General features: G+C 35.7%; 1 protein-coding gene across 3 annotated transcripts in view; it reads right to left on the bottom strand.

The window, feature by feature from the left end:
- ADGRL4 (adhesion G protein-coupled receptor L4) overlaps positions 1–17,020 on the bottom strand; it is a 141,185-nt gene that overhangs the window by 39,964 nt on the left and 84,201 nt on the right. For all 3 annotated transcript variants that reach the window (XM_061121552.1, XM_061121553.1, XM_061121554.1), the window contains 5 exons: positions 11,580–11,650; positions 10,615–10,794; positions 10,327–10,510; positions 8,855–8,971; positions 4,977–5,179 (listed from right to left, as the gene is read on the bottom strand). In XM_061121552.1, the coding sequence (XP_060977535.1) occupies positions 4,977–5,179; positions 8,855–8,971; positions 10,327–10,510; positions 10,615–10,794; positions 11,580–11,650 (755 nt within the window). The remainder of the gene's footprint in view (positions 1–4,976; positions 5,180–8,854; positions 8,972–10,326; positions 10,511–10,614; positions 10,795–11,579; positions 11,651–17,020) is intronic.

The following is a 17,020-nucleotide window of genomic DNA, read 5'->3' as shown; positions in this document are numbered from 1 at the left end:
GCCTGTGAAATCCCATGGAGGGAGGAGCCTGGTGGGCTACAGTCAGGGTCACAAGAGTTGGACATGACTTAGTGACTAAACCAAACTACCATCACATAGGCAAGGCAGAGAAACCAGAGATCAAATTGCCAACATCCATTAGGTCACAGAAAAAGCAAGAGAATTCCAGAAAAAAAAAACATCTACTTCGATTCACTGACTACACTAAAGTTTTGACTGTGTGGATCACAACAAACTGGAAAATTCTTAAAGTGATGGGAATATCAGACCACCTTACCTGTCTCCTGCAAAACCTATTTGCAGGTCAAGAAGCAACAGCTTCTGCACAACAAAGGAAACTATAAGCAAGGTGAAAAGACAGCCCTCAGAATGGGAGGAAATAATAGCAAACGAAGCAACAGACAAAGGATTAATCTCAAAAATATATAAGCAACTCCTGCAGCTCAATTACAGAAAAATAAATGACCCAATCAAAAAATGGGCCAAAGAACTAAACAGACATTTCTCCAAAGAAGACATACAGATGGCTAACAAACACATGAAAAGATGCTCAACATCACTCATTATCAGAGAAATGCAAATCAAAACCACAATGAGGTACCATTACACACGAGTCAGCATGGCTGCTATCCAAAAGTCTACAAGCAATAGATGCTGGAGAGGGTGTGGAGAAAAGGGAACCCTCTTACACTGTTGGTGGGAATGCAAACTAGTACAGCCGCTATGGAGAACAGTGTGGAGATTTCTTAGAACTGCCATATGACCCAGCAATCCCACTTTTGGGCATACACACCGAGGAAACCAGATCTGAAAGAGACACGTGCACCCCAATGTTCATCGCAGCCAAGACATGGAAGCAACCTAGATGCCCACCAGCAGATGAATGGATAAGGAAGCTGTGGTACATATACACCATGGAATATTACTCAGCCATTAAAAAGAATTCATCTGAATTAGTTCTAATGAGATGGATGAAACTGGAGCCCATTATACAGAGTGAAGTAAGCCAGAAAGATAAAGACCAATACAGTATTAACACATATATATGGAATTTAGAAGATGGTAATGATAACCCTATATGCAAAACAGAAAAAGAGACACAGATGTACAGAACAGACTTTTGGACTCTGTGGGAGAAGGCGAGGGTGGGATGTTTTGAGAGAACAGCATCAAAACATGTATATTATCAAGGGTGAAACAGATCACCAGCCCAGGTTGGATGCATGAGACAAGTGCTCGGGGCTGGTGCACTGGGAAGACCCAGAGGGATGGGGTGGGGAGGGAGGCGGGAGGGGGGATCGGGATGGGGAACACATGTAAATCCATGGCTGACTCATGTCAATGTATGCCAAAAACCACTACAATATTGTAAAGTAATTAGCCTCCAACTTATAAAAATAAATGGGAAAAAAAAAGAAGCAACAGCTGGAATCAGACATGGAATAACAGACTGGTTCCAAGTTGGGAATGGAGTATGTGAAGGCTGTATACTGTCACTCTGCTTATTAAACTTATATGCAGAGTACATCATGTGAAATGCTGGGCTGGATGAAGCACAAGCTGGAATGAAGGTTTCTGGGAGAAATATCAATAACCTCAGATATGCAGATGACACCACCCTTATGGCAGAATGTGAAGAAGAATTAAAGAGCCTCCTGATGAAGGTGAAAGAGGAGAGCCAAAGAGCTGGCTTAAAACTCAACATTCAGAAAACTAAGATCAAGGTATCCAGTCCCATCACTTCATGACAAATAGATGGGGAAAAAATGGAAATAGAGACTTTATTTTGGGGGCTCCAAAATCACTGCAGATGGTGACTGCAGCCACGAAATTAAAAGACACCTGCCCCTTGGAAGAAAAGCTATGACCAACCTAGACAGCGTATTAAAAAGCAGAGACATTACTTTGTCAACAAAGGTCCATCTCATCAAAGCTATGGTTTTTCCAGTAGTCATGTATGGATGTGAGAACTGTACCATAAAGAAGGTTGAATGCCAAAGATTTGATGCTTTTTAATTGTGGTGTTGGAGAAGACTCCTGAGAGTCTCTTGGACAGCAAGGAGATCAAACCAGTCACTCCTAAAAGAAATAAACTGAATATTCATTGGAAGGACTGATACTGAAACTGAAGCTCCAATAATTTGGCCACCTGATGTAAAGAATTGACTCATTAGAAAAGACCCTGATGCTGGGAAAGATTGAAGGCAGGAGAAGAAGGGGACGACAGAGGATGAGATGGCATTACCGACTCAATGGACATGAGTTTGAGCAAGCTCTGGGAGATGGTGAAGGACAGGGAACCCTGTTGTGCTGCAGTCCATGGGGTTTCGAAGAGTAAGACATGACTGAGTAACTGAATAATAAAAACAAAAATGTAGGATAGTGTCAGGGAATGTTTGACGGGAGGATTCCTACATGCTGTCTCTCATGAGTCCTTTGTCCTTCTTCAAGCGGAACAGCACACTGCTCCCAGGGACTGAGGTCATTGTGTGAGGCAGGCTTGGGTCTCCTTTAGTAAACATTCTCTTTAGGACAAAACTGCGTAGTCTTGCTCCCCTTTCTTGAGATATGGATTGTCTCCTGACCTGGTGACTAACTTTACCCCTTGTTCCCTTGGTAACGGTTGCTGTACGTTTGGTTTTCTGATCTCTATCATTCCCAAAGGAAGTTTCTTGTACCATAGCCTATATATACTCATAGAAAAATCATTAAAGCACCTTTGCTCCATCAGAGCTTAGGTCCCCGTGTCTTTCTTGCTTCTCTCTCTCTCTTTCTCTGGCTGACTCTCTGGAGTGTGGAGACCCGTTGTGCTCACTTTCCTGCCTGGGCTTCTAAGACCCTCTCGAGAAGGCACTTTGTGCCTTACACCCCCTCGAGAGGGCGCCTGGTGCCTTCGTGAGCAATCCAAGTCCTGTGTCAAGGGCTTTATTGGTCCTCTGCCTAAACCAGGGAATATCAGCCTCTTTCTCTCTTTTACTTTCTTATCGTCGACTCCGTACCACCAGGTTCCGGTCCATTAAAGGACCACAAGAAAATAGCTAGTGGGAAACTGCCGCATAGCATAGGGAGCTGAGCTGAATGCTCTGGATGACCTAGATGGGCAGGATGGGGGGTGGGGTGGAAGGGGGTTCAAGAGGGAGGGGAATTTACACATATATAGCTGGTTCACTTTATTATACAGAAGAAACTAAAACAATATTGTAAAGCAATTATACTCCAATTAAAATAGCATAGAAAGACCATGAACCATGTAAAAGAACAACATTTTTTTTTCTAGGATCAAAAAGTCTTTTGCATTTAGTATCTGAAAATATCTAAACTTAATTTCCATTCTTAAAACATTTCACACCTTCTTTTTCTCTCAACAGAATGCCTATCAATGTTTAGGTCTGAGCTACTAGTTATTTGGATTTTCTATACATTTTAGTTTCTCTCTACATTGGACGTCTTTCTTTACAGTGACACATCTGGACTGTATGTAAGCATATACAGTGGTCCCTTGATAGCTACAGGTGATTGATTCCAGGACTCCTGTGCATTCTGAAAACCACAGATGCTCAAGTCACTTCCGTGAAATAGTGTTTGCATCTAATTTATGCACATCTTCTCATATATTTTAAATCATCTCTAGATTACTTATAATACACAATAAATTGTAAATGCTTTGTAAATAATTGATGGCCTGCAGTAAATTCAAGTTTTGCTTTTTGGAACTTTCTGGAATTTTTTCCCCTCAAATATTTTCCATCTGTGTTTGGTTGAATTCATGGATGTGGAACCTGTGGATATGGAAGGCTGACTATATGTTCTTTGAGTCCCCTGTTTCCCATAAACATGCAAATACAATTTTCAATTTGCATGACAACCTTGCCCAGCTTCAAGGTTCTCTAAATGGAGCTTCTGAGGCACTTTAATCATGTACTAGGACTGAAATTCAATTGAAAGCCCAAGAAACCATCAACAGTATGCAGCAAACAATATGATTTCGTGTTTCCCCGTTCACTTTTAGGCCTATAAAAAACCTAAATGCTTGGATATTTCTAATCATATTTTTTTTCATTGTATGGTTTTAATTATATATGGATTTGAAAAAAAATTTAGAGTAACAATGAAAGAGTAAAGTGGTCTCAGATGATTTCTTTAGGAAAAAAACATGAACTTCTCCATGATTTCCCTGTAATCAGCACCCAAATCCCTCCAAATATTGTTTTACATGACAATTACTAACCAAACATTTCCCTCACTACAAAAGTAATATTCATCTCTTTGATATATTTTTATAACTTATGCCTTGAAGGTACAGAGACTTCCAAAATAAACAATGTACTTTTAAAACTAAAATGTAGTTTAATTTCAGAGATCAAATACATAAAATTCTTTGGTATTCATTAGAAAGTCTAAAAAGCACCGAAAGTACCAAGCTATTTTTATTTATTTTTAGATATACAGTTTTTTAATAGATATCATTTATTAATATATTTGGCTGTGACAGATCTTCACTGCTTCACTGTGGGCTTTCTCTGCTTTCAGCAAGCAGGGGCTATTCTTTAGCTGCCTTGTGTGGGCTTCTCTTTGCAGTGGCTTCTCTAGTTGCAGAGAATGGGCTCTAGGATGTGGGCTTCAGTAGATGGGAACATGTGGGCTCAATAGTTGCAGTTCCTGGGCCCTAGAGCACAGCCTCAATAGTTGAGATGCAAGTGCTTAGTTGCTCTGTGGCATGTGGGATCTTCCCAGACCAGGGATCGAACCCTTGTCTCCTGTATTGGCAGGCAAATTCTGAGCCACTGGGGAGGACCCCAAAATATTTTATAGAAAAATTAGCTGGAATCACTTTACTCTTAATTTGATTTTGAATTTGTAGGTTTAAACTCAAGAATTCACATACACTTAAAGTGACGCAACAACAGCAACAAAAAAAACTCATTTCTTTGAAAGTTTCACAATAATAATCAATAGTCACTGGAATTTCAACTTACCTTTATGTGATTTAATGTAAATGTTACTTTTTCAAGTTCATATAATGTGGGTGGGTTTGAGCTAATTGAGAGTGAAATTACTGAAGAGATGACTCTTCCCTCCTCTTCAGCTTTATCATAATTTTGAGGTTCCAATAAGTTGTCAGATGATGAAAACAGAGGACCAATGCTCTTATAATATAAAAATGCAACTGCAACACTGCCTGTCAATCAAATAAAGGTATTCAGAAAAAATTCTTAAACATAAAAGAGGCAGTTATACACATTCCCAGATACTGGAATGTGGGTCTTATTATATCTATGCTCACATCATCAAACAATATTAAAACAGGTTCTCTGACTCCTATGACTCTGATCATGGACTGTAGCATTTCCTTGGCACAAATTATAGTTAGAAGAAATTTTGTCCTAGATAAATAAGTGCTGAGTAAGAACCAAGGTGTTAAGTACACTTACTTGAAAAATAAAATCTTGACTTACTACTTTGCTGGGCAAGTATTCAAATTAGAAAGATACTGGTAAAAAATTACAGTATAACAAAAAAGATTTATAGTGTTAAGAAAGTTTATAACTGAAGAGGTGTAGATGCCACTGAGCTCCATCTCATGCCCACTGAGATGTTTCCTATTTACACTGATGACATACAGTTATGCAGTCTCAGGGGAGGGAATTTAATGTCTTTCAAGGCAGCCATTTATCCGCACCCTCACACTCCCCAGATGCAGCACATCAGCAGATAACCCAAGACTGTTACCAGATCAGTCCATACTATCTCATGACTATTTTTTCCTTAGCCTGAACGCCACACCTACTTTAACGGATCTCAAATTGCCTTGGTTTTTGTAGCAGTTCATTATCACTGATATTAATTGTGTGAATAACTCAACATCAGCATCTATTGTCTTTTAAAATTCCCATTTTCACTTAGGTCATGTAACTTCTCTGTTGTATAGAATGATAGACAGTAAACTGAGGAATTTATATTCAGAATTTATTTATTTAGAATTAGAAGTTCTGGTTTTAGTCATGGCTTATACTTGTCTGTTCCTGGGTAAACTTGAACATTCTCATGTAAAACATAATGCATGAATAGGGATATTCCCCCTGGCTATTTACTTGGATAAGATGGAAACCATGTAATGTCATTATATGAGAGAGTTGTCTGTAAAATTTAAGATGCTATATTAAGATGATTATTGCTATACTTATTAATTGGAAACATTATATGCTTGCTTTGATTCTTCAAAAACTTAGGAATAACTCTATCATATTCATTTGTTTCCTCAAATTTGTGACACCAGTAAATAATCTGAAAAGCATAAATTAATCACAATCATTAATACAAATGTTGACAATGTCATCAAAAACTAAGGACTGTGATACAAAGCTGGAACTCTCCACATCACAATTTATTTAATATATTTATTGGTAAATAGTGTTCTTTGGATATCATTATGTGAGCTAGAATTTGCAAAAGTATATCACTATGTTTTGTATCTCAGTCTAGAAAGGTACCAAAGACACCGCTAAGAGTCTTGCTGACATTCAGATATGTTACATATTTTCCTAAACTGCCAGCTCAGAGAAATAATGTTAGTATACCATGTTTGAGCTAGCGAAATTATGATGGCTCTAAGAGACTGGCAACTAACCCAGCATTTGCTATGGACAGACCTGGGTCAGAAGCAGAACCTGGAAACCTCTTAGGTGAACCTGACCTAGTCCAGTTGATGAACAAGTTCATGCAAAGGCAACTTCTCAGAGGTTGTAGGAGGGGATGGTTCAAAATCAAATGAAGCAGCATGAAGATAACATGGGTTTAAAACTATGAATCACTCCTATCCTTTCTAAAGGAAACTATTTTTTAACATCAATTTTGGGTAAAAGAAGATGCATACCACATGGGATGGTTCAAAATACCTTTTAAATTTTTTTCTGAATATAGTTTTAATATTTGTTCATTTTTATCATTTGGAACCTATTTTAATTTTCATAATTTCTAATTCTAGGCCTGATCTAGCTTTTAATTTTCATATCAGTTCTGTATCTATTTTTGTAAACTAGTTCATTCATTAACGACAGACACCAAAATTCAGTACATAAAAAATATTAAAAACCCATCTGTGCCTCCTGTATTTTCCTACTAATGACATTATGCAGCTTTTAACTAATGCATGTTTTCATTATGGATTTTGTCAATAAATGAATAATTGCATGTAGACATCATTGAATGGGTTTGATCAGTTTGTTACACTTGTCCTTCTTTTAAAGATTCAACCTTGAGGAAAACAAATTTTCTTCCTCTGCATTCTTGAGAGCCAGTATTACTGTCCCTTTCAAGTGTCAGAGTTTGCATGCATGATTATGAAATATAACAAACCTACCATACACTCAGACAGAATCTCTTTGAGATATTAATTCCATGACAATTTTATCATCTGTCACTATGATAAGTATTTTCAATGTCTTTATTCTCGTGTTTCTAAATCCTACTCAAATTGTCTTTGAAAATACAACAGTTTAACACATTCTTTGGATTTGCTCCTAAATATTATGTGTGTGCTTGGTTAATTAGAATATGATATAATGGGGTAAGAACCATAGGTTCAATGGCAGTATGGCTTAGTTATTTTTGCTTTTTTATGGCCATCTGTTCCCTACTTTTGAATAAAAAATGACAAGAAAAAAATTGAGAGGATAATATCAATAGATTAGAAAAACATTTCACATTAGTGCTGTAAAAATTTTTTTAAAGGATATTTTGTCTGAGAATGAAAGCACAAACTGCTTTTTAACAATAAAGACAATGTATTTTTTTAAATAAAATGATGTCTATAAAGTGACATATGTGTACTATTACATAGATTTTCCATTTTATGTATGATCACCTATACTTGCTTTGAGAAAATATTATAATCATGCTTTCTTTAGGTAATATATTTTGACCTATATGAGAACAACAATATTTCTATTATCAGCAGGGTTGTTACTTTTTTTTTTTCCTAAGTGCATTGCACTGAGGACAGACAAATGGTTAAACCAGAAGAGCAGCTGCTAGCTTGTCTGTGGTTAGGTGACAAGTAAAATCTGGTCAGGGCTAATTTCTATGTTAACTCCTTCCCTTCAAGTTTTAGTTTTGTATTATCTGTTAAACGTATATAGAGACAAATCCATTAACTGCTTGTGCTTTAGTTTTATTGTCCATAAAATGAGGATATTAGTTAGATAATTATAAAGTCATCTGCTTTATAAAGTACTATTATATTTAATACTATTATATTTAATAGTACTATTACTATTAAATAATATATTTATTATTATAAAGTACTAGCACTCCTGTATCACATTTCTTAAGAAACCCTGCCTTTAGTTTAGTTGAAGAGTTACTGTACAAAGATCAAGAAATGAACAGAAGAGAAATTCAAGCTTAAACAATAACTTTCTACCTTTTTGGAAAACTATTTCTATTCGTCTTCCTCACACAATCCCAAATTCAGGCTCACAATGAGGAATATGAAGGATTTCTGAAGAAGAACTGTTAAAAGGATTTTATGAAAATTATAGCACCTACTGACTGGTGCAAAATGAGGAATAAAACCACAGTTCCTTTGTATATTTCCACTGGGATCCTAACAATATTAGATAATTACAGATTTGGAGGGTCAAGGACAAGAAGGATCTAGATATGAGCTAAAATCCTCCCCAGGTATTTTTATCATAATAAAAGTCTCAAATACAAATATAGAATTTCTATGTATAAACAGAAAGTATTTTTCTACAGAAAACCACACATGTTATAAGCACATATGATACAAGCAAATGTATGGTATTTATTGCAAAACATTGAAATATTGTTTATAAGCTTGTCAAAGTCCTACCATTTGAATCATATGCAGTTTTTCTCTTTGGAAATATCTTTATATTATCTCCGTCCATATTCATATGGGGATGAATATATTTCATGTGATGTGAATCAAAAAAGAAAGCTTTGAGAGCTGAAACAAAAATATGAAAATAATAAATTCTCTGAAATCAGTTTAATTAATATATTTAGTCAGAAAGAATTTGATCCATCATTATTGTATTTCAACTCTTAATTACATCAGGTAGAATGAACATATTCTGAACATGATGTCTAGACATAATTTGTACTTAAAAATTTGATTCAAGTTTAGTTTTTTTATTACACTACAGCATTCATTGTTTAATTCTATCTCTACTAATAAAATAAAAGAAAATATGTATGCAAAGAAGCTATAAATCATAATTACTAAAGCAGACAAGCAATTACAATGTATTAGAGGATGATATCTACAACATAATTTATTATATACAGAGTGACTGAATTAAATTCTTGAGTGATAATTTCCTTACCTGTGTATAGTCACCTTTTTCATGAACAGATATAGAAATTTAAGCTTCTATATATGAGTCACAATGCTTGTTATCTTAATTTTGAGTAACTGGTGAATCCCGATGACATAATGATTTTTGTATATCTACTACTGCACAGCAGGATAGTATCCAGAAAATATAATAGAGGTGTATGAGATGATTATTTCAGAGAGTGTACCTTGTTGCCTCAGAACAACTTTACAGGCAACCTCAGTTTGATCAGATTCTTAAAAGTGTCGAGCATGAGCTTTCATAAAGCAGGAAACATTCTAATTTGCTATGTTAATTGCTTTATATTACTGAAAGGCAAAGGATTCCCAATAAGAAATTAAAATACACTACATTCATGACAAAGATATATGCCCAAAGGATTTCAACATTAAAAATAAGAATCAGATTATTGCAGAAATAATAAAAATTATGCTTGTGAAGTGGTGTTAGAAGTCAGGATGGCATTACCTTTAGGGGTTAGGGAGTGGTTGGCAAGGGGGATGAGGGGTCTTCTGAGGTGTTATTATACAGATGTGTTCATTTAGTGAAAATTCATCAACTTATATTCATTTGATACATATATTTGTGTTTATATGTGTCATAATTCAATAAAAATTTAACTTTAAATATATTACATCCAGAAAATCTTTTGTACTATCACCAGTCAAGACAGATCCTGCCAAGTCATGAGATGACAAGGAAGTAAGGTTCTCTGAGCATTTAAATGCTAAACAGTTCAGAAATAGGAAAAGGTGAAAGTTGCAAGTAGGAGACAAATCTCATGCATTCATCCTTTTTATTCAAACTTCATTCATACCCACTTTTGTGATATGCACCGTCATTTATGTCTGCACTGATAAACAACTGCCAATTTAATTAACAGCAGTTCAGATACTTTTCACCTCTTTTGAGAATGGCTTCTTTGGAAAACACTATTGCCTTGAAATTGACCTTGACTTCTTACCTATATCACTTGAATTAGTATCAAACTGAGTGGTCTTTTGAAAGTTCTGAGATATCCTTAAGGTAGCCTGCTCAGCAGCATGTATCAGTTTTGTAAGATGAGTTCTTCTTTGATTTGTAGATAACCTGTCCCAAACTGTAAATGTATCCTTTTGAACGAAATTATTCAGAGTTTTTACAAATTCCTGTTGGAAGAAAGCGTACCTTTTAAAAATGTTGGAATCTTACATTAATCACAGATGTAAGAAAAATTTTAAACTTACACTGAGTTAAAGCTCAACATACTTACAGTCAGAGTTGAATTAGAAAAGGTGTCCTTGTCTGAATCCACGCTGTTCATATAACCCAGTAATGGGGGTGATTCAGCTAATACTTCTGTGTATGTAATTATATCCATCGGTGAAAGATCTTTCACAGAATTTCTATAGACTTCTCGGAGCAAAGCCACAGGTTCTTCTATGTGTCTAATCTGAACAAATATGAGTCCAGAAAAAGAAAACCAGCTTAAAGCACTACTGGATCTTTGCAAGAATACAGGTTCCAGGTTAAATGTATTGTTTTTCTCTCCTACATGTAAACTATCAGACTACAACTAAACCCTAACATGAAGCAATGAAACCTGAAATTATTTACAAAGGATTAGCAAATAGCTGAAAAAGCATAGAAGTTACTTCAGAAAGGCAATGCACATTTGAATTTATCATTTTAAATTAGCTTTTAAAATTTATAATAAATTATGACTTAATTTGAATTAGGTTTTAGTAAACCATAAAAGTTTTTTACATGATAAAATGGCAATTTGCTTTACTTGATTGCTAATGAGTCATGTTGAAACTCACTTCTAATCACAGGACAATAATTTCATGGACATCTTACTCTTTGAAATAGTATTTGGTGTACAAAATCTAATTGCATAGAACTATGTCTTCTTAGAATGTGGAAATGGCCTGTGATCAAAATGTGTTTTTACTATTTTATCCATCAAGTTTCTTAACACGTTGAAATAACTTTCAGTATACAGAATAGTGAAAATAAACTTACATTAAATATATGTCTTCTTCAGTATTTTGGGGATTTTCAAATTAATCCTATCTGACACCCAAATGAAATACTTGGATCTCTATATGTAAATATTTTAAACTCTACATGAAGATCAACGGTTTGTTACTCTTAAAAAAATGTACCTTTGGAAAGATTTTAACTGAAACCAAAATGTCAAAACAGAATAAAATTTAATTCAACTCTTTTACTCACTTTTGTTAAAGTTTTATTAATATTTTCGGCAATACAGGCATTATCTAAATGGCAGTCTGGATTCACAATTTCTGTAGAAAAAAATAGTTATGTATTAAGTTTCAAAAAATATTTTCCCTAAGATAATTATATTGATTCCAACGATTTTGCTCACTTATTTAGACATTAAAAGCACATTCTTAACATTTGAGTTTTATTTTTATTTATTCATGAAAGTTTATTTATTTAAAACATTTTTATTATTAATTTTAAGTTTTACTACTAATAAAAATTCACTTATTTTTATTCATTAAAATGCAAACTATTTTATGGAAAATAGAAAATTATAGTTATTGAAAGGAAATAGGGTATATGGGATCAGTGGTAAAGAACTCGCCTACCAGTGCAGGAGATGGGGTTTGATCCCTGGGTTGGGAAGATCCCCTGGAGAGAGAAATGACAACTCACTCCAGTGTTCTTGCCTGGGAAATCCCATGGACAGAAGGAGCCTGGCAGGCTACAGTCCATGGAGTCACAAGAGTTGGACATGACTTACTGACTAAACAGCAATTACATAAAATATGTGATCTACATGTACCATTAACTAAAACATCTTCCATTATTTCATTTTATAGAAAAAGGACTATTGGCACGTTTCTTGGAAGGTGTAGCTCTTTGATACTTCACAACTATGCAGTTAATATTTTATATAGTGCTTCAAGATTTTGTTTTTGATGTTGACCATTTTTAAAGTCTTTATTGAATTTGTTCCTGGTGGCTCAGCTGGTAAAGAATCCACCTGTACATATACACCATGGAATATTACTCAGCCGTTAAAAAGAATTCATTTGAATCAGTTTTAATGAGATGGATGAAACTGGAGCCCATTATACAGAGTGAAGTAAGCCAGAAAGATAAAGACCATTACAGCATACTAACACATATATATGGAATTTAGAAAGATGGTAATGATAACCTTATATGCAAAACAGAAAAAGAGACACAGATGTACAGAACAGACTTTTGGACTCTGTGGGAGAAGGCGAGGGTGGGATGTTTCGAGAGAACAGCATCAAAACATGTATATTATCTAGGGTGAAACAGATCACCAGCCCAGGTTGGATGCATGAGACAAGTGCTCGGGGCTGGTGCACTGGGAAGACCCAGAGGGATCGGGTAGAGAGGGAGGTGGGAGGGGGGGATCGGGATGGGGAATACATGTAACTCCATGGCTGATGCATGTCAATGTATGACAAAAACCACTACAATATTGTAAAGTAATTAGCCTCCAACTAATAAAAATAAATGAAAAAAAAAAAAAAAAAGAATCCACCTGTGATGAGGGATACCTGGGTTTGATCCCTGGGTTGGGAAGATCCCCTGGAGAAGTGAAAGGCTACCCACTCCAGTATTCTGGCCTGGAGAATTCCATGGACTATATAGTCCACGGGGTTGCAAAGAGTTGGACATGACTGAGTGACTTTCACTTTTTTGGCCGTGAGGCATGTGGGATCTTAGTTTCTCAACCAGGGATTGAACTTGCACTCCCCTGTATTGGAAAGTGAAGTCTTAACCACTGGACCACCAGAGAAGTCCCCATAGTGCTTTGATAATATATAAAATTAAATAGTATGTTTATTTTGGCAATAAATGCCATCAATAGGTGTAAACTGTGATTTCCTGTGGATGTCTGATAACCTTCCCTGCAGGAACAGTTATAGCTACCATTCATTTTTTTACACACTGCATGATCACCACAGGCAAATGATTCACTGCCCTCATCAATATCTGGAAATATTTGAAAAATTAAGATTTTAACCTAGCGCTCATATAGTTGTTACCTTGTTGATAATAGTATTACATACTGTTAGTAATTTCATATCAAATTATGTAAGAAAGCAAGAAAAATTCCATGATCTGGAAAAGGACAGGGCAAACTTAGCTGCATGTAGTTTCACTTTCTTTTGGTCAATCCATTTTGACAGTATATTGAAAATGTTATTCATAGACCAACACTTGAATTGCTTTTTAAACAGCAGGATTCATCAGCAAAATTAATAAGTCATAATTTCCATCATTGATGATGCAATGTTTATTCCTAATTAAATAAAAACCTAATTTCAAAAACACATTTAGAATTCTTTGTTTTCTAGTATTAAATTAAACTGATTGTAACAACTCAGTTTAGAATAATCTGGAAAGCAAAAAAAAAAGAGCAGCCCATTTTCTTTCCAAAGCCTCATTTTTCCATATGTGCATGCTAAGTCACTTCACTTGTGTCCAACTCTTTCCAACCTTATTGACTGTAGCTCTCCAAGATCCTCAGTCCATGGGATTCTTCAGGCAAGAATACTGGAGTGGGTTGCCATTTCATACTCCAGGAGATCTTCCCAACCCAGGGATCAAACCCTATCTCCTACGCCTCCTGCATTGGCAAGGAGGCTTCTTTACCACTAGCATGATCTGGGAAGACCCTCATTTTTCTGTATAAGTTAACTGAAAAAATTAAGGTGTAGCAGAATGTGTGATTCAGTGCCCTTAAAATTTTATCAAACCTTATAACTTTTGTTCAGGGTATATTTTGATATCATTCTTAATACACAGTCATCATAGATAAAGTAACAAATTGTACAGAATTAAATCTTAGATTTTCAGTAGCTATATAGCAAAGCTACAATAAAAGTGGTAGGTTATAAACTCACATAATTTATATTCTTAATTTAAAATTTTACATACTATAGTGAAGAGTGAAATATATCTTAAAATTATAAATACAGTATAAATACTCTGCAAGTAGGCAAAGTTCCAATATGGGATGATTCCAAGGGACTAAAGAGTCCAGATAATTACCTTAAACTAATGCAAAAATTTCTGTGCTCCTAAGTCTAGCTCTGACATCTTAGAGCTACTCTATGTTAGAGAATAAGTCTGTAATTCTGAATATGTAATTTGATTTTTTAAAAACTAATAGAGTGGCACAAAATTGTTTGCCTTTTTATAAAGGGAGAATGATCAAAATCCAATTAAAATGTCATCTCACTAGATATATAAAATGTAGCTGATCCCAATTTCTCATTTTAAAAATGCAAAAATGGTACAAACTCCACCCCCCCGCCCCCATTAAACCTCATACCACCAGGCAGTAAGTCTCACCTGTTCTTAAAGAAATTTCCATTTGCTAAAAAGGTGATGGTACTGGATTTAAAGAAGATGATTAGCAGGCCTGGAAAAGCAGTAGAAAACGCCTCGTTCTTCTGCCAAGGCTATATAGTCACGATCTGTCGGTGTGTGCTCATTCACTCAGTCATGTCTGACTTTTGGCAGCCACGTAGACTGCAACCCACCAAGCTCCTCTGTCCATGGAATATTCCAGATAAGAATACTGGAGTGGGTTGCCATTTCCTCCTCCAGGGGATCTTCCAGACCCAGGGACTGAACCCACATCTCCTGCATCTCCTGCTATGGCAGGCAGATTCTTTATCATTGGGCCACCTGGAAAGTCCCCAGTCATGATCTGTATTACCCAGATATCCAAGTCCTCTGCTTTTAAAGGAATAAATGCTGCCCTAGCACTTTCACTCTCTTCCTGAATTTCTATACACATGTAATCATAAACTGTCACTTCACACACACACACACACACACACACACACACACACACAGGACAGAAATAAAGGAGGGGGTGACAGCTGTTGGCTCTTGAGATCTGGAGAATCATTAGGGAAAACTTCCCAGTTTGGCTGAAGTAAAGATGCTAGTGGACAGCAGACTAGAATTAATATTCTTCATGAAATCAAGAAGTGAGAAAAAATAAAAGAAAGCAAAAGACTAGTCTTTTTTGGAGCAGTGTTGAATAAATCATTTGTGTAGCACCCAAATGAGGATAATATTCCAATGAAGGTGTGAAGAGACCCATGAAGTATCATAAATAGAACAATTTATTTCATGGGAAAGAAAGTTATGTTTTCTGAATACCCTTATTTCACATTTTCAGATGCCTTCTACGGTTAATTGGAAATGAAGTGATGATTTCTCTCAATTTCAAAATCATTTAAAAAGGTGCAACTTTTCTTGGGAACTGTATTCCAAATCCAATCTCTGAACAACACACTGATTTTAACTTTGCAAACACCATTTTCATCCTCCCTCATGCCTTTGGACATAAGTGTACAGTCGTGGGGTTCCCTAGTGGCTCAGATATTGTTGATCTTGACGGTTTCAACTTTCCCCTATGTATTCTACACACCCTGTGGTCTTTATTTTGGGTTCTCTGCCAGGGTTTCAGCTCTCCCAGCACCCACAAAGCTGTTCGCTATCCCAGCATGTCAGCCTTGGACCAACTAAGGTATTTCAACTTCTGAATTCACCAAGTGACAGAATGTTAATCTTAAAAATAATGAGGTCAAACCCTTGGAGATGAATATTTGAAATTTGGATTATGCAAATTTTATATTCTGACTCCAAATATTCTAGAAGAATATTCATCACCCTACCAAAGATTTGTTTTTCAAACCTTCGTTACCCCCATCAAAGACATGTTTTCTGAATTATTTATACTTTCCTTGTTTACATTATTGTTCCCCTAGCTTTTTACTAAAATGTAGACATTAAGTTTGCTATCCTCACTCTGGCCCTCAGTAGTAGAACCTACTGAGTTTAACATAGTGATGGAGTGTGTGACCACCACAACTGGCTGTGTTCCAGGATAGTCAAGGAGCTTTCACTATCCTTAGCATTTCACTCTATACCTCCTGCTACCTCGTAGTATGAAAAGATTCATAAAATACTGAAAGAGTATCCCATGCTTTGACTTAGCCAAAGTAAATGTGACTGCCATTTTACATCACGGTCCACATTAATATCTCTTGCAATTTCTTGCAGGACCTCAGATCTAATAAAATCAGTATGTATCCTCCTTCCTACAGGTAAAGGTCCTGTGGAAGACCTTAATTCAAATCCTGACTCTAATATTCATTAGCTCTATGACCCTGTGTGGTACCATAAAATACCCTTAACTCAAAAGGATTCTTTTTATAACAAATGAGGAAATGTATGTAAAGGTGTTTGGAGGGGTGCCTAAGGTACAGTAGGTGCCTGATACTGTAACTGAGAATCAGGTCCAATGATTCTATTCAGATTGTGTGTTTTCTTAATAGCATAAGCCCTGTGACTATGTAGGTTTGGAGAAAACACATTGATAATGAATGTCTTGTTAAACGGACATGTTTTGGTACTCCCTAGAGCTATAAAAGAGAAAAAGCACCCTTTCCCCCATTTTAATGAAAGATAAATTGCTGCTATGTAATTATTTCAACTAGGCTAGAACTGACAAGCTGTATTTAATAAGTGATCCACTTTTTCCATTACCAAACTAACACTCAGCTTAACACCAATAACTTGATTTCACTAAATGTAAGTATGTCATAACATGCACGTCCTTGTTCTACAGATCAAAATATTCA

Source organism: Dama dama, chromosome 20 (genome assembly GCF_033118175.1).
Source record: "Dama dama isolate Ldn47 chromosome 20, ASM3311817v1, whole genome shotgun sequence".
NCBI lineage: Eukaryota > Metazoa > Chordata > Mammalia > Artiodactyla > Cervidae > Dama > Dama dama.
This window is presented reverse-complemented; position numbering and strand designations above follow the sequence as displayed.